The sequence below is a fragment of the Primulina eburnea genome, chromosome 3 (assembly GCF_022965805.1).
Source record: "Primulina eburnea isolate SZY01 chromosome 3, ASM2296580v1, whole genome shotgun sequence".
In the NCBI taxonomy this organism is placed as follows: Eukaryota; Viridiplantae; Streptophyta; class Magnoliopsida; order Lamiales; family Gesneriaceae; genus Primulina; species Primulina eburnea.
This window is the reverse complement of record NC_133103.1, coordinates 9,220,745-9,247,040: the sequence shown is the minus strand read 5'-3', so window position 1 is coordinate 9,247,040 and position 26,296 is coordinate 9,220,745. Positions and strand designations below refer to the sequence as shown.

Below are 26,296 nucleotides of genomic sequence, written 5' to 3'. Positions count from 1 at the left end.
ACAAATAATGATATATAACAACTTATAAATTAATCAGTTTAATATTTTTATGTACTGAGAAATTATTGTTATTATTATTTGGGAGGGAAGCCAAACTTATCGTCCATGTGAGTTCCCAACAACGGCCGGCATCTAACTTAATCTCGTCTTTCCTTTTTTAATATAAATACAACCCTTTGCAAGAATTTGTCTGCCATAATACAGAAAGTACTTGCCCATGGAGGATCCGAGGAAGTTGGAAGAAGGATTCGGGGCCAGAACGGATTTTGAAAATGAAAAGAAGGATGATCATAAGCATGTATACGGGGAGAAGAATGATGCAAGAACTAGTGGTGTTCATTATATCAGCAACGAGATTGAGCCGAGAAGCGTGGAGACCTCGGACTTGAAAACTGAGGAACAGAAGGAAGAGCACCTTCTCTTAAAACAAAAGACGAAAAGGGTTGCAACCTTAGATGCATTTAGAGGTCTCACTATTGTGGTATGAATAGCTTGCTAGTGCTACATTATCTCGCCCCGCCAACGAAAATCCTTTCTTTTCGGTTCTGACATTTCGAATATATTAAGACGTTCCCCGCTAATTTTTATATCAGTTTTTGGAACTTGATCAACTAGGAATTTATGGTGTTTTTACAGCTGATGGTACTGGTAGATGATGCTGGGGCGGCGTATTCGCGCATTGATCATTCGCCTTGGAATGGATGCACATTAGCTGATTTTGTAATGCCCTTTTTCCTCTTCATCGTTGGTGTTGCCGTAGCTCTTGCCCTTAAGGTACAATATAATGTATATTTTACAATCTTTAGTGCAAGGCCGGATTCCAGAATTTAGATTTTTTTTTTTCATACGAGGGCTGAGGGCTACTATCGTGCATATCCCCATATTCAGACAGTCCTGCTCTCAAATTGGATCAAACTTTAATTTTTGCAGAGAATTCCAGAGATTAGTTATGCAGTAAGAAAGATAACTTTGAGGACGTTAAAGCTTCTGTTCTGGGGAATTCTGCTACAAGGTATTGATTGAGTTTTATACTTGTTATTCTTTGAGCACAAAACATATACCTCACATTCGGTAACAAACGTTTGATATGGGGTTGAATACAGTTGGAGTTTGAATTCCAGAAATCGAAAAAAGGGCATGTTCAACATTTGTCGTTTTATGACCTGCAGGAGGATACTCTCATGCACCAAATGATCTGGTTTATGGTGTCGACATGAAGCAGATTCGATGGTGTGGCATTCTTCAGGTTCGAGCGTTCCATCGTTTTTCATAAACTCGTGTATTAATGATACAAAATGGCTATGGAAATCGAAAAGAAATCCAAAAACTCCAATCTTATGTGTTGTATGTACAAATGGGAACAGAGAATAGCTTTGGTCTACTTCATTGTGGCTTTAATAGAGACCTTCACCACCAAGGTCAGACCAACGAGCCAAAACCTCGACCATTTCTCGATTTTCACCACATACAAATGGCAATGGTAAGCTAAGTCTTGAATGTATCATATCTTTTTCTGTACTACAATGAAGCAACAGATTGACATTTGTTTCGGTTTTAGGATTGGAGGGTTCACTGCATTTATTATCTACATGGTGACATTATTCAGTCTATATGTTCCAGACTGGAGTTTCTCAGCGCAAAACGGTGACAAAATCGAGAGATACACTGTAAAAAACACCAAGATTTTCTGTACCACATGTTTATATCTCAGTAAACATGAACTACAAAATTTTGACATTTTTTAGGTAAAATGTGGGATGAGAGGACATTTTGGACCGGCGTGCAATGCAGTTGGGTATGTTGATCGACAAGTTTGGGGTGTTAATCATCTGTACACTCAACCGGTTTGGGCACGTTTAAGGGTGGGTTCTTAAAAATAGAAAACAAATTCTTAGTTCATTATTTCCCAAGAATTTCAATGATTATATTGTATTTCATGAGTTCCGTTTTCATGGATATATAATGAGAAAATATGCAGGCTTGTACACTTAGTTCTCCTAGTTCTGGTTCGCTTCGTGAAGATGCTCCCACATGGTGTCGCGCTCCATTCGAGCCTGAAGGACTTTTAAGGTTGCGATCCTTCATGATTCTAATGCTGGTTCGTCTTCTTAGTTACACGATTTCAAGAAAATTTTATGTGTTTTTCGTTTTTTTGCAGCTCAATTTCAGCAATCATGTCAGGTACTATTGGAATTCACTATGGGCATGTCTTGATTCATTTCAAGGTAAATTTCTTTGGTAATACTACTATATATTTCGAAATGGAAAATTATATGAAGATCAATGGCTTAGTATGTAAAAACAGATGGATTCACTATGCAGGGGCATGCTGAGAGACTGAAGCAATGGATTTCAATGGGGGTTGTTTTACTAGCATTAGCCTGTATTTTGCATTTTACAGATGGTAAAAAAAGGATATTCTGAAATTTCCACCGATTGGACGATTTTCAATAATTCAAGAAAAAATTTCATTAATTTTCTTGCAGCTATTCCTATCAACAAGCAGCTCTATAGTTTTAGCTATGTTTGTTTCACTGCGGGTGCAGCTGGAATCGTATTCTCTGCCTTCTACATACTGGTAAATATATTTTTATGATAAAAATATAATTAGTCCTTTACTTCTTTCGTCTTTTTGATCATATGGGAGTCATAAAATGAAGTCAGATTGCCATTCAAAATCATTTCCAATGGAATGAATCCAAACCCTTGTTGAAAATTTTAACAGATTGACATATGGGGGTTCAGAATGCCGTTCTTGTTCTTGGAGTGGATCGGTATGAATGCAATGCTGGTTTTCGTGATGGCAGCTCAAGGAATTTTCGCAGCATTTATAAATGGATGGTATTTCAAGAATCCAGATAACAATTTGGTAAGTTTGTCTCTATAATACATTGCAACAAATTTTGATATTTTATGTTGTTGCAAGCTTTAAATATCAAATTTTATGTTGGTTTTTGTCAGGTGAATTGGATTCAGAAGCATGTTTTCATTTATGTGTGGAAAAGTGAGAGGCTGGGGACTCTTTTGTATGTAATATTTGCTGAGATTACCTTCTGGGCTGTGGTTTCTGGGATACTGCATAAATTGGGCATATACTGGAAATTGTAAGGCAAGTTGATTGTTTTTAGACATCTTTTTTTGAAACGGATTGTTTTTAGACATCTTAAATACTTAAATATTTTAAAAATCCCTATATCCCAAACAATCAGCAAGAAACTACGTAAATTGTGTAAGATGTTTGATTGGAAATATTTTTCGCATTTATATTTATATTTTGATAGCTATATGAATAAATGATTGTAATTTTTTCAATAAATCATTTTACATAATACATATATAAAAACGAATATTGCAATAAACAGGAAACTTTAAAGTTGGATTATGAGATATATTTTTTAAAACAATTGTAAAAGAAGAACAAGAGAGAACGAGAAAATTGGAAATTGTTTGATGAAATCTCAGAAATATGAGAGGAAAAAAAGAGTTCAGTAAAAAACTGAAGGTGAGTTAGGTAAAAAAAAAAAAAAAGACATGGACTGGGCTACTGAAATAATATCATCTTGGCCCAGACATCTAAGTTTTCAAATATTTAAAGGACAATCAATGCTCAAAAGGTGGTGTCCCGATTTCAGAGTCTGCTTTTAACTCCTAGTTAACTATATTCCTACTCGATGATTCAGACTGACGACTGAAGGATCGAGACACGGCATGGTGGGATTCCATTAACATGACTCTTGATGCCTAAAGAATTGCATCTAGATATATATACTAGTGTATCGATGCACGTATTACGTATTGGTATAATAATTTTTATAATTCATTTGGTTTATATTTAATGAGGATCAAAATATAATTATAAGAAATAGTGAGATATTACACTGCAATTTTGATATATGAATTTAAAATAAATAGAAAAAATAAACTAAAAAAAAAAACCTACGCATTAATTGAACCCACAACTTAATTCCTATAAAAGAAACAAAGATTATATCCACTAAACTACATATGAAGTACATTAAATTTTTAATATTTTATTAATATATATAATTATTTAAACAGACATTGACTTCAAAAATTAGTTATTCTAAATATCTCAAACTTAATAATATAGCATAGAAGAATAGATAGAATAGATATTAAGGATGGAATTCAAAGAAAATCATAGACCACCTAGTAGTGCCAAGACATCGGAATTTGGAAATGCTTAAAAAAGGTGATTGAGTGGCACAACTTTGTAAAGAAAAAATCTATAATCATTTTTTAAAACATTTGCAAACACTAAATTTGCAGGATATATATATATATATATATATATATATATATATATATATATATATATATATTTTGAATAGAAATATTTCCATAATTCAAATAACCGACAAGTCTCGGGTTACAATATTAATAAGCCACGAAAGAAGAACGCCATCGGTGCATTCAAATAACAAAGAAAGCACTAGAGCTCGTTGAGCTAGAGCATGAGCGACATTGTTATCCGTGTATCGAAAGGAATGACTCATCCTCAAGCATCGCTCTAACTTTGGAAGCCACTCCGTCGTTGTGAATTAGATCGAAATTTTCTTCCCGTACCGTCTTAACCACTATCAGAGAGTCAGAAAATATGCACATATTGTTGAGCCCAAGCCCCAAGCAGAAGTCCATTCCCATCCTTATATATATTTGTTATATGACACAGATGGTGTCTGGTCGAAGGAGAGAATTGAGTCCTTTTGATTTTGTATTACTATTCATATTTCCGGTAGAATAATTTGGTTTCTTATTTTACACGATTTGAAATTAAAAAACATTGTACGTAAGAGACGAAAACATAATCTCGATTTCATCGTGAATAATTTTTATCTCAAATTATCTCCATGTCAGCGCAACCGACGAGATTTTACAGATGGCTCATTTTTATTCGTAAATAATACTCAAATTGCGTATATAAAAAAACAAACCAATGAAAAAACCCCAAGAAAATAATGCGACGACATGAGAATGGAGACTGGCTTGACTCCACGACTCATCAATGTGACTTGTCCTCGTTCTTTAGTGTGAGGTGGGGGATTCAAATATATGCAATTATTAAAATGTAATGGACAAGACATTCCTTGCTTCTTTTCTTGAGTGGTCATTGTTACATATTAAATCCACTAGCTAATTAATCAAATTGTTACCGAATATTGCCGACATGTTCGAATTCGACTCGTTTTATATGAAATAAGTAGCTAAAAACGAATAGGGCATGTTGTAATGCAAGATCTAGCTAGTTTACTGTAATATCTTTTTTTGGATAATCTTCTCAACAAATAAGAGATTACCACTGTATGAACCAATGATTTCGTATCCGTTTATTTCTTTCTTTTGTTTGTTTTTTTTTTTTATTTTAAATCATAATTTCTGTCTTTTCATGTAGCATCTTGTAGGACTATATATATATTTTTTAATTCATTTTGCTTTTCGTTTATTTCCGAACTCTGTCCTTTCAATAATTCCGATACAGTACGGGACCTACAAATATATATGAAATTGATATTAAATATGTGTATATATATGTTATTAAAAAAAAAAACCACATACAAACACACCGTCTATAGGGACGGGCACTACAAAAATAACATGTTTACCGACGGTTTTTGCGGGTAGTATGGCCGATGTTGGCTTTTCATTGTTTTACACTAACAACGCGATCTACGTGAATTATATGGCTTATTTGACTTAGATGCACTGCAGACGGACTGTAATAATGTTTTTCTTAATAGACAGTTTGATAGATGAGTTTGACTTCGTGGAATGTTAGTTGTCCCATATCGGTGGTATTTAATATCTGGGAGTTGTATATATAGTCTTGGGCAATCTCTCCTCTTGAGCTAGCTTTTGGGGTTGAGTTAGGTCCAAGTTCCATTCTTTAACATGGTATTAGCGCTCAGGTTCTACTATAGTTGGGACACTTGTTCTGCCCATAATTGGGTCATTTGTAAACTCCACGCTCCATATGTTCATTCCTGGACGTGAGAGGGCCCATAGTTGAGACACTCATTCTGCCCATAATTGAGTCATTTGTAAACTCCACGCTCCAAATGTTCATTCCTGGGCGTGAGGGAGTGTGTTAGTTGTCTCATATCGGTGGTATTTAATACTTGGGAGTTGTATATATGGTCTTGGGCAATCGTCCCCCTTGAGATAGCTTTTGGGGTTGAGTTAGGTTCAAGTTCCATTCTTTAACATGAAATATGAAGATTGTCCGAATATATTAAATAAAAATTATTTACTTCATTTATTGCATTTAAATTTCAATTATAACACCAAATGAAATATGTTTTCTAAAATTTATCGTTTAGTATATTAAAAAATATCGCAAATGACATGATCTAATATAATATATAAGACAATAAGGGAGTGTTTGGTATGGATAGTGTGTTTATTTTTTTTAACCCACCTTATCACTTGTTTGGTTCGCGTGATTATTTAACCAAGTCAATGCCTCCTATGAATGATTAGGTTATATTAAGTGGGTTAAAATAATACCTCCTCACCCCCTAGAATTATTTATCCAACTCTTAATCCTTCCTATTTTCCAATTTTACCTTTCTTCTATATCCAAACTCACCACTACTTCCCGCCATGACCACCGCCACCAACCACTGACTGCCGCCGCCGCCGGCCGTCCGCCGTTGTCCGTCGGACCGCCACCGACAACCGCCGGACGTCGCCGTCGCCGGACCTCTGCCGTCGCCGGACCTTTGCCGCCGCCGTCGCCCCCGGAGTGGAAGAAAAAAAAAAAGAAAAGGCAATTTTGTCCTTTCATCAAAAAATTCAAAATTATCCTACACTAAAAAATCATATCAAACATAACACCATATATTACATTCCTACAACAATCATTTTCTTTATCATTTACTTACTAATCATTAGTTTATTTTATCCTCCAAACCAAACGCAGCCTAATAGTATAACAAATATTCCATTGGGAAAAAAAAAAGAGATACTAGTTATTGATAATAATTTACAAAGTAATCACAAGCGATTCAGAATGAATGTTATGAAAATATAGTTTAATATCATGAGAAAATGATACAAAATAGAGAAAAATATAGAGTAATTGAGATAAAATAAAAGGGATAAAACATATATATGCGCTTTAAAATATTTCATACATGTCTGACTAAAATTTCATATTAAATTTGAAATAATATAATTAAAAATTTGACATGACATTAATTCATTTAAGTAGTTAACTGCATGTTCAAACACTTTCTTCCGCTTTACCAAAAACTATAGTTAATAGTAACGGTGCATCTTAAATATTTTAAATTGTGTAGCGGTCCAAACATGACATTTTGATTGATCTACTAAACATGAACAGTTATTATACCCCAAAAAATCCATCTCTCAATAATTTCACTTGTTGAAGTCCATGGGAATCACCTCCGTTACTTTGGTTACATACCAATCGTAGGAACAGATATTTTCACTTCACTGAAAGCTATAGCTAGTTGAAACTATTCAAGTCAAATTCTTTAAACCATATAAAAGCACAATCATAATGACTCAATTGAACTACCTAATATAAACAATTATTGCACCTCAACAATCCTTCTCCCAATATTGCACTTCTTGCAATACATGTGAGTCGAGCTTGTGACATCGGCTCTAATATCAATCGTAGGACCAACGCTTGTCGCATTACAAATATTTATAACTAGTGGTGATAATGTACGTAACTCAATTCTTTTAATTTGTACATCAACTTAAACGTCATATTTCGATTATTCTACCTATCAGAAACAATTATCGCATCCCCAACATAAATTTTAACAAAAACAACATACTTTCATGTGTGACAAGCGTTTTTTTTTTTGTGTAAATTAAAATAAATATATAAGTAGCAGGCTTGACACTAATTATAACATAAAATCAGAACCGATTTAATCATGCCTTTACGATGAGGTTTAAGATCAGGTATTATTGAACTAATTGCACCAGAATCCACGGGATAAAACTCCCTAAAAATATTAACGAACTAATATTTCCTGGATTTTAAAAAATAAGCAAATTTAATCCATGTGTTAAAAAACTTAAAACATATTTTCCCTATTTATAAGATATTTTATGTCCTATTTTTAAAAATACAAAATTTTAAATGAAGTTAAATTAACATAAAAGTTTTGTTTATTTTAATTTTTACCATGGTGTTGATGCAATTTACATGTATTATTTATTATACTAGGAAGTCATGTAGTCAGTTGTAAGGTCCGAGATTATAGAAATGATATTATTTTAAACCGAGATTATTGAATTAGAGAATTATGGAGTGTTGAATTATATTCCAAGATGTTTGAACTTATTTAGGATTGAAATTGAATCGAAAAGATTGAATAGGGGCCAAATTGCAAATATTGGAAAGTTGAGGGACTAAAGTGCAAATATGGAAACTTTGGTTGGACACTTGTCTTGCCAAGCTTGAGAACGTGTAACCCTTCATCCTTGTCACAATTTTCAGCCATGAAAACCGAAATCTCCATGGTTGACACCTCCAAGCTTTCTTGTATCTTAAAAAAATTGATTTTGCAAGATCCGGCCATCCGATTTTTGATCCGAGCATAGTTTCGCGCTCCTCTCATCAAGAGCTACTGGAGGATGTAAGTTTCATTGAATTCCAGCATGTTTCGAAATCTAGATGTTGGAGGAATTGTGATTTTATTATGGATATGTATTCTTGAGTAGCTAGAGATCATAACGCCGTAAACGGATTGGTTATCGGATGTCGTATGCAATTGTTGAAAAATTCAGCATGTGGGCCGAAATTATATAGTGCTGAATTATTGTTTTGGATTGGTATTGTTGTGGATATTGAGTGGTTGATGTTAGTAGATTGTTGTCTGAGTTATCGAGATACCGAAATTGCGTAGTTATGTCGCCGAATTTGATATAAAATGAAGTTAATCAATTTCATGTCTTGAGTTGAGTTTGATATTGATAATGTGAAGTTCGAATTGTGCTTGTTCAGAATTGGTGAAGAAGATTCGGACTTGAGATCGTAGCTTCAAAACCCGAAGAAACGGAAGGTATAAGTCAATGTGGTATTGGGAGATGGACTTGAGTCGGTTTAGACTTGGGTTTCCCTAAATCACATACTTTACTTTATTGCATGGATATATTGCATTGATTTGATTAATATACTTGTTCTCTTGATATTTAGACAACAGGTATTGGTCGAATTGTCTTGTGACACACTGTGACGGATAGTGGTGGTATCGCCACGGCACATTGCACGATGTCACAAGATAGGATGCTAGCGATAGAGCTACAGTCCATGACGGTTAGGTCAGGACACTGGATGTATGGTTATATCGAGTAATGGAATTTATTACGGAATTCGATATAGGAACACCATATTTGGTTATATCGAGTAAAGGGGTTGGAATTCTTCTATTACGGAATTCGATATAGGAATACCGGGGCACTGGTTATATCGAGTAATAGAGATTATGGTTCCATCCTTTACGGAATTCGATATAGGAATACCACATCTGGAAACCGGGATCCCTAGACTAGGATTGAGTCTAGTCTGAACTGTAGATCTACGAGTATTGTCGACAGTTTGATATTGATTATGTTTCAGACTTTGTTACATATATCTGTTACCTGATTACATGCTTTATATTTGTTTATATGATTGCATGTTTCGTTGATTTATACTGGGATTATATTCTCACCGGAGTTATCCGGCTGTTGTCTTGTCTGTATGTGTACATGACAACAGGTGGGACAGGTACAGGGTTGAGAAGATGAAGAAAGATCGTGATTAGAGTGGAGATTCCGGACTTTGAGTATGATGTATAATAGGGTTGGAACACTTGACATTAGTTGTTAAACCTTAGTTTAGTTGAATGTATGCAGTACAGGACTTGTATTGTATTTTATACTGATATGTATATTAGTTTGATTTCACTACGTTCCGCACTTTAAAAAGAAAAAAATTTTAGACCCTGTTTTATAATTGATTAATTAGTCCCAATGACGATTAAGAAAATGATTAGCGTCCGGGTCCCCACAACAGGTGGTATCAGAGCGATAGATCCTTTAGACTGAGATAGAAGAGAATGAGCGGGGTAGATTGAGTTTTCTTACCTTGCATGTGTTTGCTAGCATGAGATTTATTATAATGTTGACTGATATTGTGTATGCTAGCATGACACTATGTGTTACTGCTTTAAAATACATGTTACCTGAGTATATGATTTGAATTGGTACTATGTATTATTGAGTATGAATCAGATCTGATTCATGATCAGCAGTAAGATGATCAGAGAAAGATTGCAACAGATTTGTTGTATTTGGGTTACTAATGTTTTGGTAATCAGATATACCTCCGCGGAGAATTCCAGAAAGTGGTAGTACTTCGTCTGAACAGATAGATGCATCAGAAAATTCAGATAGAAATGTAGTTGAAAGAGTTTCAGTTATTTCAGTCGCCGATTCTGAGTGGTATGGAGACGTCTGAAGAGTGTGAGAACTGATTTGATGACATAGAAATACTGTTTGGTTTACTTGATTATTCAGATGAACAGAGAATTAAACTGATATTTCACCAGTTACGAGAGACTGCCAGGAGTTGGTGGATTACCATTAAAAGACTGTTAGAACAGAGAGGTACAGTGATTTCGTGGGAAATATTCAGAACTGAATTTTATCGAAGATTTTTCTCATTTTCGTACCGAGAGGACAAGAAAGCAGAGTTTGAGAATTTGAGACAAGGTCAACTTAATATTGAAGAATATGTTGCTCAATTCTCTACTCTACTGCGTTTTGCTCGGAATGTAATTGGGAATGATGAAGCTGTAGCGGATCAGTTCATCAGAGGATTGAATTCGGAGATAGTTGCATTGATGAACATACAGCGACCTCACCATTTTGCTGATGTCTTGAGTAGAGCGAAGAGAGCGGAGGCGAGTTTGATTAGACAATTAACAAGGTTGTGTGTGAAGCAACCCCAGACACAGCAATCCCCTCTTCGAGTTGATCGTGGCAACACGAGTGGAAAGCAAGATCTTCTGAAAGCTCAAAAGAAGCCATTCAAGAAGTTAGGGAGTGGTTCCTCTAGTTCTAGTGATTCTAGTTCGAGTTACACTGGAGTGTACTGCAGAACTTGCGGAGGAAGACATCCCACAGGACATTGCCAAGGAGTGCTTGGTCGTTGCAATATCTGTAAACAACCAGGGCCTTTTTCTAAGGTTTGTCCACAAAGAGGTCCCCGAAGATCTTAGAGGGCTAGACCATTTGGATATGTGATTGAGGAACAGACACAGGGCACACTTGATGACATAGTGACAGGTACTGATCTTTTATGATTATGTTGCATATGTATTGCTATATACTAATGCATTTCTTAAGATTATCCTGGAATGAGTTGCATGGAGATATGCATTATCTGTGGGGTCTGTATTGCTGTAGTATTAATCTTTGTACCTTCTGGGGAAAGAAAGATTGATCTCAGAGATTTCTGTGATATATTGTATACTACAGTAAGATGAGAATGAGAATCGAGACAGAGTATGGTGTACTTGTATTGTCTGATTTGACTGCATTACTGATATTGGTGATATAATGATCAAGTACAGAAAGACAGAAATATTGTAGAATCTGTTCCAGACATGGTAAGATTCAGATTAGAGATAGCTAATGAGTAGAGATTTTGCAATAAGGATTCTAGATTTAGAATTCCTTTGATATTTTCGTATATGACTCGATTGTCACAGAAAGGAACAGATGGTATCCTTATGTACTCAGTAGATGTACTGAAATCGAGCTTAAAATTGGCAGATTTGCCAGTGATATACGAGTTGACAGATGTTTGCCTAGATAAGATTTTAGATTTGCTTTATATCAGAAAGATAGATTTCAGAATTGAATACAGATCAGATACTGATTATTGTTTTAGAATTCAGTACAGAATAATATTGTATGTACAGAATGATACAGAATAAATTGAAAGATCAGTAGAAGAGTACTGACCAGGAGTTACATCTGATTTAGTGTTTTTCTTTGGCATGTGTCAGTATCTTCAGAGATGTTCTGATAATTCTATGCTTGTTATATCTATGAGATTTTGATATAATTGCAGCATTTGATTGATCGAATCGACTATCGGAAGACTGTATTGATTATTCTGAGAATAAGGATTATTGTATACATAAATTATTCAGATATGAATCCTGCTTGAAACAGATTGTATTCAGAATATGCGATACCTGCAGTTAGTATACCGATTGATCTTGATACAGTTGAGATTTCGATCAGGGATTGATAAGAAACCGATATCAGAAAAACCAGAAAGTGCAGAATTGGCAGAAATGTATTTTGTCTGATTTGGCAAATTACCTCATTCAACTGTTGTTTTGTATCTGCTTGTGTATTGTGATTACTCTAAATCAGTATTTGAGACATCTTATATTGTTTTGGGGAGCATATTCTATTTGCAGATGAGATATACCAGTTGATCAGAATGACATGAAGATATTTATCAGAAATCTTTGTTTTATGAGTTCACTGAACTCACTAGATCTGTATAGGATATTGATATTTCGTGTCTGAGTTGATATTACTGTGTTTTGAATCCGTATATGCTACAGATTAGTGTGAACTTGAGGGAGTATATACAGTTTCAACCGAATCAGAGTTAAATTCGAGAATTACAGCAGTTCAGAATGTGATCAGAATGTAACAGATATGTGATTTTGTATTTTGTATAAGATTGATTATTCTGTGATGTCAGACGTATCAGAATTGTACAGCAAATCTTGATATTGATAGTCAGAGCCGAATATCAGGTAAGTATTTCCTCTTTAATTTATGTTATTAACTGATTTGTGTATATCAAATAGTTCGGATCAGAAAGAACAGATATTGTCAGAAACTTACAGTAATGAATTCAGTGTTCAGTTTGATGATTGAGAATGTATGGTATTCGAACAGATAGAGTTGATATAGACAGATTAGATCAGCTATGACAGAATTTGTATTGAAATGTTGACAGAAATTGTATTGATATGTCTGAATCGATAACAGAAAAGACAGAAAGATAGAAATCAGAAGATTTATTACAGAAATTGTATAGTTCTGACGAGAAATGGGGAGTATAATTCGATGAATTTCATAATGAGATTACTTCAATACTTTCCAGATATGATATGCTATGATTATGATTGACAGATTGTTCAATCTATAGCTATTAGTTTGTACCAGATAACGTACAAACATGACCAACTGACACAGATCGATGTCAGAAAAGTGGTCAGAAAAATCAGAATGCCACAGTAGATTATATCAGATTGTGACTTTTGATTGATTTGGTACTTGTAATAGAGTATATCAGGAGTTTTCTCTTAGATTGTTTTACAGATTGACAGACATTCAGAATGTACTAGCCAGATATTGGAAGATTTTGGTACATCTTTGTGCTGGATATTAGCACTATACAGCTTTAGTGCTGGATGTTAGCACTAGTTGTTATGAATTATTGTCACTGTATGAATTCTTGTATGACAATAATTATTAAGACAGTTCAGAATGGACAGATTTAAGAAACCAACGCCGGATGATGACGATTGGTATTTGAAGCTAAAGACAGTATATGTCCTTGATTGAGATAAACAGATTTGATAATAGCTGATGGTCCTGATATGTGATGAGCTGTGGATTGGTTTATACGAACGTTGTATAGCCAGTAATACGAGATTGATTCTGTCAGAAGGATTGGAGAAGTATTATGACCTTGTACTTAGTGAATTCTTATTCCAGATTGGAATCAGAATCAGTAGAAGTAAGAGAATTCAGAATGAAGATTATCCTGTTGTTGAAAACACAGTAAGATTGTCAGTAGGTCAATGAGAATATCTGAAAGACAGAATCTGATATGAGATTGAATTTCAGAATTGATTCATTGAGATAAGTTTTCTGATTTACCTCTTGTATACATTTCGTGTTGATATCGGACTTGATTACCTGTGATTTCGAGGACGAAATCATATCTTAGAGGGGGAGAATTGTAAGGTCCGAGATTATAGAAATGATATTATTTTAAACCGAGATTATTGAATTAGAGAATTATGGAGTGTTGAATTATATTCCAAGATGTTTGAACTTATTTAGGATTGAAATTGAATCGAAAAGATTGAATAGGGGCCAAATTGCAAATATTGGAAAGTTGAGGGACTAAAGTGCAAATATGGAAACTTTGGTTGGACACTTGTCTTGCCAAGCTTGAGAACGTGTAACCCTTCATCCTTGTCACAATTTTCAGCCATGAAAACCGAAATCTCCATGGTTGACACCTCCAAGCTTTCTTGTATCTTAAAAAAATTGATTTTGCAAGATCCGGCCATCCGATTTTTGATCCGAGCATAGTTTCGCGCTCCTCTCATCAAGAGCTACTGGAGGATGTAAGTTTCATTGAATTCCAGCATGTTTCGAAATCTAGATGTTGGAGGAATTGTGATTTTATTATGGATATGTATTCTTGAGTAGCTAGAGATCATAACGCCGTAAACGGATTGGTTATCGGATGTCGTATGCAATTGTTGAAAAATTCAGCATGTGGGCCGAAATTATATAGTGCTGAATTATTGTTTTGGATTGGTATTGTTGTGGATATTGAGTGGTTGATGTTAGTAGATTGTTGTCTGAGTTATCGAGATACCGAAATTGCGTAGTTATGTCGCCGAATTTGATATAAAATGAAGTTAATCAATTTCATGTCTTGAGTTGAGTTTGATATTGATAATGTGAAGTTCGAATTGTGCTTGTTCAGAATTGGTGAAGAAGATTCGGACTTGAGATCGTAGCTTCAAAACCCGAAGAAACGGAAGGTATAAGTCAATGTGGTATTGGGAGATGGACTTGAGTCGGTTTAGACTTGGGTTTCCCTAAATCACATACTTTACTTTATTGCATGGATATATTGCATTGATTTGATTAATATACTTGTTCTCTTGATATTTAGACAACAGGTATTGGTCGAATTGTCTTGTGACACACTGTGACGGATAGTGGTGGTATCGCCACGGCACATTGCACGATGTCACAAGATAGGATGCTAGCGATAGAGCTACAGTCCATGACGGTTAGGTCAGGACACTGGATGTATGGTTATATCGAGTAATGGAATTTATTACGGAATTCGATATAGGAACACCATATTTGGTTATATCGAGTAAAGGGGTTGGAATTCTTCTATTACGGAATTCGATATAGGAATACCGGGGCACTGGTTATATCGAGTAATAGAGATTATGGTTCCATCCTTTACGGAATTCGATATAGGAATACCACATCTGGAAACCGGGATCCCTAGACTAGGATTGAGTCTAGTCTGAACTGTAGATCTACGAGTATTGTCGACAGTTTGATATTGATTATGTTTCAGACTTTGTTACATATATCTGTTACCTGATTACATGCTTTATATTTGTTTATATGATTGCATGTTTCGTTGATTTATACTGGGATTATATTCTCACCGGAGTTATCCGGCTGTTGTCTTGTCTGTATGTGTACATGACAACAGGTGGGACAGGTACAGGGTTGAGAAGATGAAGAAAGATCGTGATTAGAGTGGAGATTCCGGACTTTGAGTATGATGTATAATAGGGTTGGAACACTTGACATTAGTTGTTAAACCTTAGTTTAGTTGAATGTATGCAGTACAGGACTTGTATTGTATTTTATACTGATATGTATATTAGTTTGATTTCACTACGTTCCGCACTTTAAAAAGAAAAAAATTTTAGACCCTGTTTTATAATTGATTAATTAGTCCCAATGACGATTAAGAAAATGATTAGCGTCCGGGTCCCCACATCAGTCGTCATTTATTGTAATATTTTGTGGACTTAAATTAATCAATATATAACAGAGTAAAAACTTTTATAAAACTGTTCATAATTAATTTGAATATTTTTGTGAATTATATACAATCTTTAGAATAATTATTGTAATAATGGAATTTTTGGTATATCACATGAAATTGTGTATTACATCCTTCGAAATTTAAAATATTAAAGTAAGTATATTAATTATTTAATGAAATAAAACTTGTAACATATCTATCTATTAAATCTAACCCAAAAAAAAAACATTTTGCTTTATTTATTAAGAAACTGACAAGAAAGTGCACTCTATCAAATTAAATACATACAGTATCAATGATCTCTCTCTCATTATGGATCATCTCTCACTCTTGTATACTAATATACAACGTGGAAACATGACAAAAAAAACTCCAACGACTTATCTTTATTATTTTTTGGGTATTTGGATGTTACCCCACTTACTTATCTTGCATCTTTTTTGTTGGCAATATGGGATCCATCTCAAGAAACCCAAAAAATGATTATTTTTTATAAAATATATATATAATTTAAAGCAAATTAAGACTAAAAGATGATAATAATAATAATAATAATAATAATAATAATAATAATAATAATAATAATAGTCTGTTTTGCCCTTGAATTTAAAACAATTTTTTTAATTCCAGCACTCCGGTGTCAGGGAATGGTCCCTTTTATTGTCCTTGCAATAGTCATACATCAAATACCGACTTTGCACCCATTGCATAGCGCTAGACTGCTGGCGAGTTAGGCCGCCGGAGGGGAACGGTGAGGCCGACACAGGGTGGCACCAGGATGGCGCAAAGGCGGTGCAACCACTTGACTTGAAATCAGTGAACTTCCCGACGAAAGGTTGGTAGTTATAGTCGGCCTTGTATTTCCCGTCCTCGGTCGCCCACGACGACGCGTCCCATATGGATCCATATACCCACATTGGTCTAAGGGGGAATGTTGCGACACTTTTTCTTGGATACCTTCTAACCGGAACATCGTCCACAAAGAATCTGAAAAGACAAGGAAACAATGCAAAGTACTAAGAAACTAATTAAAACATCTCGTAATTATTATTATTATTATTCACACAAAGATGCGTCTTTTTTTATATATGAATATGAATTTTTATCATTAATTTGGTTTTTTCAATTAACATTGTTGCGAGAATCTCGTGATTGTGTGAACTTTCAGTATGCATTTATGATGTAGTCTCGATACAAAATAATGATAATTCAAGTGTAAAAAAATAGTGCGATAGATAAATTCATGTTGAGACGTAACTTTGCTTGTGTTGATGGAATCTTGAGCCTTCAGCCACTATCGAAGTCTAAATATATAACAACTATAATTGGCCAGAAATCAAAGTCTGAATATATATATATATTATTATCGTAAGATTTTGTGAGACGATCTCGTGAATCTTTATCTGTGAGATGCGTCAATATTGTCTATATTTATAACAATAAATAATATTTTTTGCATAAAAATAATATTTTTCATGGATAACCAAAATAAGATATATGTAAGACAAAATTGACTTATTAGATTGTCACGCAAAACTTTTTATGTACTAGTATGTTGTAATTATGAAAATCATGACAGTGACACAACAATTTTTTTGCCCAAATTTACCCTATCTCACAGTCCCAGTAATTTGCACATCCCCACCATCTTATTCCTCTGTTTTCTCAACTGCTGCCGACATTTCTTTTTCTCTCAATTCCCATTAGTTTTCTTTCGGTTTCAAATATATTTTTTTAAACAAAATTATCTATATATAAAAGAATCGATTATACACGCACACAACGCATGCGGCTTATGCTTGCAAAAGCACTAGTATATATAATATAAAAAGAGATTGAAGTAGCAACTTACATGATCTCTCTAGGACTCCATAATATGGCATAATGGTGAAAATCTTGTGTGGGATCAAACCATAAATGAAATTTCATCTCTCTTCCAATAATTCTTCCATCCCCACTTCCTCTAACGTACACATTTGTCTGCAATGTGTAAGGCTTTCCAAAGGTTGTCCCAAGAAACTCGATATCCACCTCATCGTGATACCCTGGATGAGCTTCATTGTTGGAAAGCTATAGAATAAACCATGTAACAATTATTATCTTATTAATATATAATTAAAATGGAAATATAGGAAATTGGCTTAAATAATTGAGTTTTTGGTCTTTTAATTAGTTTAAAATTAGGTCTTAGGATAATAACTCGACTTCTTTTGTACTTTATTTTTTTTTATATAACTAAAATAACAACATGACATTAGATATTGTCGATATGATATGTCGTCAAAAACTTAAAAGTGTAAAATAAGTCGAGTTATTGTACTACATATTTTTGACTAATCAGAAGGCGGACTATTTTTGTGTCGGTAATTGTGTGTGTGTGAAAATAATTGAAGTTATAAAATATTCTATAATTTTTATATAAGAAAAAGATCAATTATCTGCGACGGATCGAGAACTTCACATTAATGATTAAAGAATTTGAAACTTTCTTACATAGAAAGCAGTAATAACTCCAGCAGTGTAACCAGGCTGGAGCTTAATGGAGGCTCCGAAGTACCCCGATCGGAATGGTTTCAATGACTTGAACCCACTTCCTGTCCCACCAAAAGAACATATATTTTAGAAAAAAAACATAGATTCTGCATAGAAACGAATGTTTCCGGTGTAGCAAAGGCAAATATTTTTTTTTATTTTCAAGGAAAGTATATTAACATTTAGGACGATCAATCTTTACAGCATTTTCCATAACAAAAATCACCATCGTTAAAAATAAAATTCGAATGGACCTGAGTTTTTGTCTAGCCAAATAGTGACGCCATTGCTGTCCACACTTTGATGGGAGGGGCCCCATAAATTCCTGTATCCTTTATAGAAACTCATGGACCTGAACCTGGAACTCGGGGAAAAGCCGGGAGAAGGCGGCCAATTTCCGGCATTGGCGAAAGGGAGAGTGAAGAAAAAAATAAAGGGCAGGAGGAACTGTGGAGCCATGGGATTGTGGTTAGAATTCAAGAAAATATGGCTGATTTTCTTGAAGATTTTGAAAGCAGAAGGTAGACAGTATAATTGGTGGGAGATGGGATTGGGGGAGTGAGCGATGGAGGAGTACGCAGTTAGCTATAAATAATGGCGGGTACAAGTGTACGTCCAAGTATAGAAAGATTTTTAAGTGATCCACACTCTCTCACATTCAGTCATTAATTTGTCTGTGGATTTAATTAGGGTTCCATAATGAAAATTAAATTTACAATGACACTAAATTAGAGTTTCATATTGATCTAACATAAAAAATATTGGGACAATGGTGGTCGTCAGATCGATCATGAGAGTAATGTCCGAACTGAACTCATATATAAACTAAATTGTTTTATTGATCAAAACTTTCTTCCATATTTATAAGACAAAAGTAAAAGAAATACTAAATGTAGAAAATATTTTCAAAAATGAAAAGCTTATTATCCACAAATAGTAAGTATCATATATAAGAAATAAGGAATTGAAATAGCAATTGAATTCTAAATTTCTAAAAGCAAAAAAAAAATTGCTTATTCAGATGCCTGGACGATGGAAATTGTTTGAAACACGTTTGCATCATCATGGTGAAATGATGATTTGTTCTCATTGCCTCATATTTTTTTAGTAAAAAATAGTATGTTTTCGTCAAATCTACCGTTGTGGTCGCAAAATCTTTCATTTGACAACTTGCCCTATTTGGCTTCGCAATCCGAGCAAAACTTTTGCACAAGTATATTTTATTTACTGAAATAATCAAGTTTTCCACTCGGGATCAAATTTTCTCAGAAGCTCTCGCTGTTGCAGCCACAGAGACAATGATTTTTTTTTTGTACCCCTGACAAAAATATCGATAACATCCATAAAACGTAAAGTTAAGAGAGACGTAGATTTACGAGAAAAATTCCATATACGATATTGAATACCAGAAAAAGAGTACCACGAACTTTTCAGGCAATAATCAATCGAATTCGGGTTAGCAATACGAATGAAAGCAACGCCCCCACTAGGCATAAGTCTGATCCTTGAAAGCTAAGATTTTCAGATAAAACCCCACACTTTATGTAATATTTACCCATCTTGTTCTGGTCACTGCTTCGTGGTAAAGGAGAAGGACCAAATTTGTGGGGTCTCAGAATTCAAGGACGTCTATGACTTCTGAGCAATGCTGTTACAAAAACCTTCCTCCTCCTTTATATTTTATTCTTTTATTATTTTTGCCTGATCGGTATAATAATTCAGGTGGGACATAGGGTATCTATTAATGAGTTCCATGGATATGATTGGATTTCTTGCCTGTTTGAAAATTTTGTGGATTTCCAGATTTTTTACATATGTTGCCAATGCTTGAATGGTCGATGCAGGATGACTCACTGAAATTTAATGTTCGATTTCAGCAGGATGACTCATTGAAATTTAATGTCCGATTTCAACAGGTCACACTAGTTCAGACACGGGGTTCAAATTTACCATGAGTCTGAAATCACGGAGAAAATCGTTAGGAGGGGGCCGGAGAATTTCTCGGCATAGGCATAGTCCATCCGACACTCAAATCAGATACTGAGGATCTAGGAGGAGCAGCTAAGAGTGTTGCTGAAAATAATATAAAGTGAATATATGAACTGAACACTCAAACCTGATATTTATAGAATAATATATGGGTCCGTGACAAACCAATCTTAATAGACTCGTTCATGAGGTATCACTGGGAAATGATATATTACCTTAAGTAGATATTCACTCTTAAATGCACCATTGAAGCAGAGACTCTATGGTAGCTTGAAATTTCAAGCTCGGTGCGTTTGAAAAAAAATAGTCAAAATTTGATGTATAACTAATTATATTATATCTTTTATATATATATCCAAGATTATATAATAATGTTCTTATATATGCTTTTGATACAGACAATTATAGAGGTGTTCCACTGCGATTTGTTTAGTTATTGATGAAAGTACAAGCTGAAAAATATATATCGAATTATAAATAACCAAATGAAACAAAATCTTGATTTTCAGTTCCGATAACCGATTATAGATTTAACTTATTTTTTTTCATTAAATATTTTGTGAATGTACACGATATATATGTATTATCATGATAACACAATTACTTATTTATTTTTAGTTTCATGGAAAATGTATGTACACGATATGAATTTTGAGTGAACGCAATTGCTCCTCTTGACTATATTATTGAAAAACTAATTAAAATTATAATATAAAATGACACATTAAGCAAGCGCCAAAGATGGAGGAAAGCTAGAGTAGGGCCATCATGTTTCCAAAATTAATTACGTTTGAATATCTATTTGATTCTGACAATGAAATTAAATTTTGGCCATAAGCAAAATCTTTATCATAAGAAGGAAGAGATTAAACTTTTTCGTCGACTAACTTATTAAATTTCGAATTTTCATCAAATAAGTTTTCGATTTTAAATTGGGTATACTAACTTCTAATTTTTGCCATTTTAATCCAATTGCCTACATAACATCAGAGGGGAAAACCAGCTAGCTCTGGGTTCGAGTGGCATTTCACCCCTAACCACAACTCATCCGTTGATTCTTCAACATCAGTCGGTTCGGACCTCCACTTAGTTTCACCCAAGCTTCATCCTGGTCATGGATAGATCACCCAGGTTCGGGTCCATAAACAGTGACAATTGCCCTATGAAGACTCGTTTTCGCTACGGCTCCGGTGGGTTCCCTTAACCAAGCCACTGCTATGAGTCGCAAGCTCATTCTTCAACAGGCACGCGGTCAGAGCCCTGGCTCATCAGACAATTCAAAAAAATTTGACGTTATGTCATCCCTCTAACGAAAGAATTGAAATTAAAATAAATAGTTTATTAAAATCAAAATTTGAAAACTTAATGAACCATAACCTAAAAATACGTAAAGTCAGTAGACCAAAATTTTTATTTATCGTTATTATTTATTGTTTTTCCCCTTAAACTCGAAGGAGGAAAATTACGGTTTTGATTACAGATTTTGATTTTGATTTTGATTTCTTACTTTCATAAGGACTAGAACCAAACCACAACTCATTAGGTTTTTCATTTTTATTTCAGAATCTGGAAACAAAAGATGGCTTACTTTTTTGTGGCCGTATTTCTGAACATTTAAAAAACCAAATAAAATTTATATAAATTTTACAAAAGTAAACATCGAACAATCGATATAAATATCAAAAGATATATCCGATGATAATGGTACCACTATTCAAATTACCTGTAACACAGGTCACATTTCTATTGTTCCACGTTTTCGATCATCCTCCCATTAAAAAACAAAAGCAAAATAGATAAAAACTCGTCCTCCTGTAAGGAAAAACAAATCAAGGAACCTTTCAAAACATTATACCGTGCCAGTCAGTGCATGCATTTGTTGAAAATGTGAGCAATAAATAATTTAACCTATTTACCAAATAGCATTTAATGGGAAATTATGGGGCATGCGTAAGGTGATCCGACATTTGAATGGCTTGTGTTCTTTTCACCTTTGTAAATTGTCCTTTTAGGCATACTTTGGTACATGGGATAAGAGAGGGATTGATAAATAATCCTCTTTATTCCATGTTTGGTACCTTTTTAAAAAGCTCATTATAATATCATGGGTCCTTGATAAATAATTTTTTAGAAGGATAAAATATCCCTAATAGAAGGTGTGATAATTTTAGTTTAACGATAAAATACACTACAAATGACTTAATTACCCTCAATTTATAAATGATTTTTTTATAAATCTATGTTAATAGGTAGAAATTAAAATCAAATAAATATTTTATTTATTTTTATATATTATATAATATGATAATTACATAAATGAATTCGAGATAATTATATAAATAATTTTTATAAATTTCAATAAAATTATTATTATCACTCGATTAACCTTAAAAATTGATATTTGACTTGACTCAAAAAATCAAGGGCTCAATTATCATATTATATAATATATAAAATTAGGTAAAAATAAATAAATCATGCAAGTACTATCGACACATGAACAGATAAAAAATATGAACTCAAGCAACAACTTTGAAATTATAAAATTTATTATGATAAGGTTAATTTTGTCATTACAATCTAATATATAAATCTAATCACTCTTATTAAAATCATACCAAACATTAAATATAATATATTATATCTTATTTATCCTTAACTTATCCTTATATTATATATCACATGTTTATCCTATCATGTATACCAAACTATGCCTTAGTGTTTAGATTTAATCTAGATATATGTTGAAATTTGCATTTAATGTGACATTGCTGGAGTTCGAGTACTTCTTGTATAACATCCGTCCATTTTATTCAGATAATTTAATATATCAATCGCTCTTTTTGCTTCTATTGGTAAACTGTATTTAAATATCGTCAATTCCATAAATAAATCTGGGAAAATTACATTTGTCATTCTGTAATTTAAATTTTTTTTTTTCATTTTTGTCATGTTAAGGGTGAATTTGTTTTTTTAGTTTTATAACTTGTAAGTTTTTTCTTTATTTTTTTGTTTTGTTAACAGTAAATTTGCAATTGTAATCATGTAATTTAAATATTTTTTTTACCATAGTTCGTCGTGTTTACTTCCAAATAATATTCTAAAAAACACGATACATATGTCAATTATCTGTACATTGAGTAATACAACACATCTATACATTGTTCTCTTTTCCAAATAATATTCCAAATAATAGTTTGTTGAATTATCCACACAACATGTTACAACATATATTTGTTTTCCGTGACTCGCATCTGGAGTACATATAATATAATTGAATAATATTTCGTTTTTTTTTCTAAATTTCGCAATGATCGAAACTTTCACTTCATTTGCTAACATTTGTATCAACTCATTTTTGAATTTAAGGTTCAAGATATGTATAATGAAGCTCGCATGCTAAAACATTTCAAATGCGTTCTAGTATTATATGACTAAACTCGACAATCATTTCAATCATCTACAAAAAATTATCATTATTCACAACATAAAGTTTCTCACAATTCCTCGAAACGCCAAATTATTTTTCGCAAGTCTACGCACAACATCAACGATCATCTTTAACATTTGTCTCCAATGTTTTTTTTATTTGCACATTTTTATCTATTGTCTTATTTTTTCCAGTTCCATCCAACTACTTACGCAATCGATGTGGTCCTCACCCCTTCATTTTTTTAAGACACCGACTCAAATTATTTCTTTCTATCGATTTTCTCTTCATTTGGTGGCAACCGCTTGTAATTGTAATGTAATATATCAAAATGTCACATATATTATCTTTGGGAAACACGATATAATCGTTTATATTTGGACCCCTTTTAATAAATAAATCCTCAAATTTTTTCCCAATTTTCTGGATCGTCAATATTCAAACGAACAAATTCTGTTTGTTCCTTTTCTTTTGTGGACCATTCTTTAATAATATCAATATTGTATTTTTAATTAATTTTATTCGATCACAATGGGATCTTGAATTGCTTTTTAATTAGCATTATAATTTATAGATGAATCAAGTTAATACTATTGTTGTTTTGGTTCTCTTCTTCTCCGCATGCCAACGTACCGAATTCTCTTTATTATCTCGTTGCTTACTACTAAAATATGTATTAATATCTCCAATCTGACTCTAAATTAATATTTCTTCGTTTTGTCCCTTTTTTTTTTTTTTTTTCTTTTTTGATACCCAAATAAATGCTTTGGTATCATTCTTTGTTGGCTAACTCAACAAAAACAATTAAACAAAATACTTTTCCACTCTTCGATTTAGGTGATGAAGTCTTCTTAAACTTTCCTAATAATGTGACAATAATAATTGACTGCATAATGGGTTTTTATAGCAACTACTTCGTATAGTCTTCATTTTACGAAAATGATTAACCCAAGTTGCTATAGAAATCTATTGTAGCTCATTATAAACTCATTTTAAAACTATAATTTTTAAGATGGGGACAAGATGTATATATCACAACCACCCTTCCTTCAGAACGCGACGTCTTCGTCGCTGCCTGACCACTCGATCCACCAGCGCCGAGAACCTAGAGAGACTCTTACATGTTCAAGAGGTGGCTCTCGTCATGTAGTACTTTGTCCTGCATGTTCAAGAGGTGACTCTCATGCACGTAGCACTTTTCCCCGCATGGATATTCTGTCATGCCCCAGGCCCGCACCCGCGTGACTGCATAAAATGCTCCTATAGCAACTATTTCGTATCGTCCTCGCTTTACGGAAATGATTAACCTAAGTTACTATAGAAGTCTATTGTAACTCATTATTAACTCATTTTAGATCTTTAATTTTTTAGATGTAAGGAGATATCACACCGAATATATCTCACTTTCCTAGGGTATATTTTACAAATATTGACCGAATATATCTCATTTTCCTCGAGTATATTTTACACAGTTTGAGTCGGTCTCACATTTCTTTTTTATATGTCAAACAAAATTAAAAACCAATTTTAATATTTATTTTTTTTCTAATATCCACGTCACCCACGTGGCCACACATCTTCAAATATCAAGAAAAGCTTGACAATTTTTTAAAGAATTAAACACAAGAAAACAATTGGGACTAGTCACTAGTATTGTTTACAATGAATTAAATTTTTATATAAAAATCACGCAGTGATTACTCTTTATATTCTTGAACTTCCAGCGATATTATTTTTAAATAAAAAGGAGAAAATTCTACAATACAAGCAAAGATAGTGTAAAAAAATAAAATTCATGTCAATACTTCTAATGAAAAACAAAATTATCAATTAAAATAACAAAATTTTAATTAAACACAATTATTTGTTTTGTTATTTAGATATAGAAGGTAAACTAAATCGTCATAGTTCTCTGTCTCGATCTCACCATTGGTTTCTCTTATACATTCAAGTTCGAGTTTTCCATTTCCTTAGATTAGGTGATGAAAACAAGGATGATTGTTTTCAAAATGGTTAAAAAGTATTGATTAAATACGATTAGAGTGAGTCTCATGTGAGACCGTCTCACGGATCATAATCTATGAGACAGGTCAACAATATTCATATTCACAATAAAAAATAGTAGTCTTAGCATAAAAAATAATACTCTTTTATGGTTGACCCAAATAAGAGATCCGTCTCACAAATAATACTCGTGAGACTGTCTCACATAAGTTTTTGCCATACAATTAAGCGCAAGATGTTAAAAAAAAAAAAATTCGATTTCACATAAAATTGGTTATATCAAATGCGAAAATACATACGTTATTAAACACAATTATGTACTATGAGCTCTTAGATAAAATTTAAGTTGATCTTTCACTTTTTTTTATATCACTTTTTATATATATATATATTTTAAGTTAACTTCTTTTTTTGATAAAAGTTAAATTTTAATT

The 26,296-nt window shown here is 33.2% G+C and overlaps 2 protein-coding genes and 2 long non-coding RNA genes across 6 annotated transcripts; 3 read left to right on the top strand and 1 right to left on the bottom strand.

Moving 5' to 3' along the window:
* The first annotated feature begins 53 nt into the window (after positions 1-53).
* LOC140826101 (uncharacterized) lies at positions 54-3,263 on the top strand. 3 transcript variants are annotated; one of them, XM_073188234.1, is made up of 14 exons: positions 56-481; positions 637-774; positions 931-1,012; positions 1,170-1,246; positions 1,365-1,480; positions 1,559-1,667; positions 1,746-1,862; positions 1,979-2,070; positions 2,159-2,225; positions 2,323-2,404; positions 2,487-2,578; positions 2,726-2,869; positions 2,962-3,135; positions 3,166-3,263. In XM_073188234.1, the coding sequence occupies exons 1-13, from the start codon at positions 218-220 to the stop codon at positions 3,106-3,108; spliced, it is 1,527 nt and encodes a 508-aa protein (XP_073044335.1). In that variant the 5' UTR covers positions 56-217; the 3' UTR covers positions 3,109-3,135; positions 3,166-3,263. The 3 variants fall into 3 exon arrangements, with proteins under 3 accessions (XP_073044337.1, XP_073044335.1, XP_073044336.1); XM_073188236.1 differs by lacking the exon at positions 3,166-3,263 and having other exon boundaries at positions 54-481; positions 2,808-2,869; positions 2,962-3,161; XM_073188235.1 differs by lacking the exon at positions 3,166-3,263 and having other exon boundaries at positions 2,962-3,161.
* Positions 3,264-8,412: 5,149 nt separating this feature from the next.
* On the top strand, positions 8,413-10,376 carry LOC140828180 (uncharacterized). The gene is made up of 3 exons (XR_012117142.1): positions 8,413-8,639; positions 9,008-9,065; positions 9,764-10,376. It is a non-coding gene; the product is annotated as an uncharacterized lncRNA (long non-coding RNA).
* A 3,810-nt stretch (positions 10,377-14,186) lies between these two features.
* On the top strand, positions 14,187-15,772 carry LOC140828179 (uncharacterized). The gene is made up of 3 exons (XR_012117141.1): positions 14,187-14,441; positions 14,810-14,867; positions 15,566-15,772. It is a non-coding gene; the product is annotated as an uncharacterized lncRNA (long non-coding RNA).
* A 352-nt stretch (positions 15,773-16,124) lies between these two features.
* LOC140826100 (probable xyloglucan endotransglucosylase/hydrolase protein 32) lies at positions 16,125-19,039 on the bottom strand. The gene is made up of 4 exons (XM_073188233.1): positions 18,694-19,039; positions 18,401-18,501; positions 17,760-17,977; positions 16,125-16,894 (listed from the first exon to the last, which is right to left on the bottom strand). The coding sequence occupies exons 1-4, from the start codon at positions 18,896-18,898 to the stop codon at positions 16,528-16,530; spliced, it is 891 nt and encodes a 296-aa protein (XP_073044334.1). The 5' UTR covers positions 18,899-19,039; the 3' UTR covers positions 16,125-16,527.
* Positions 19,040-26,296: the final 7,257 nt, after the last annotated feature.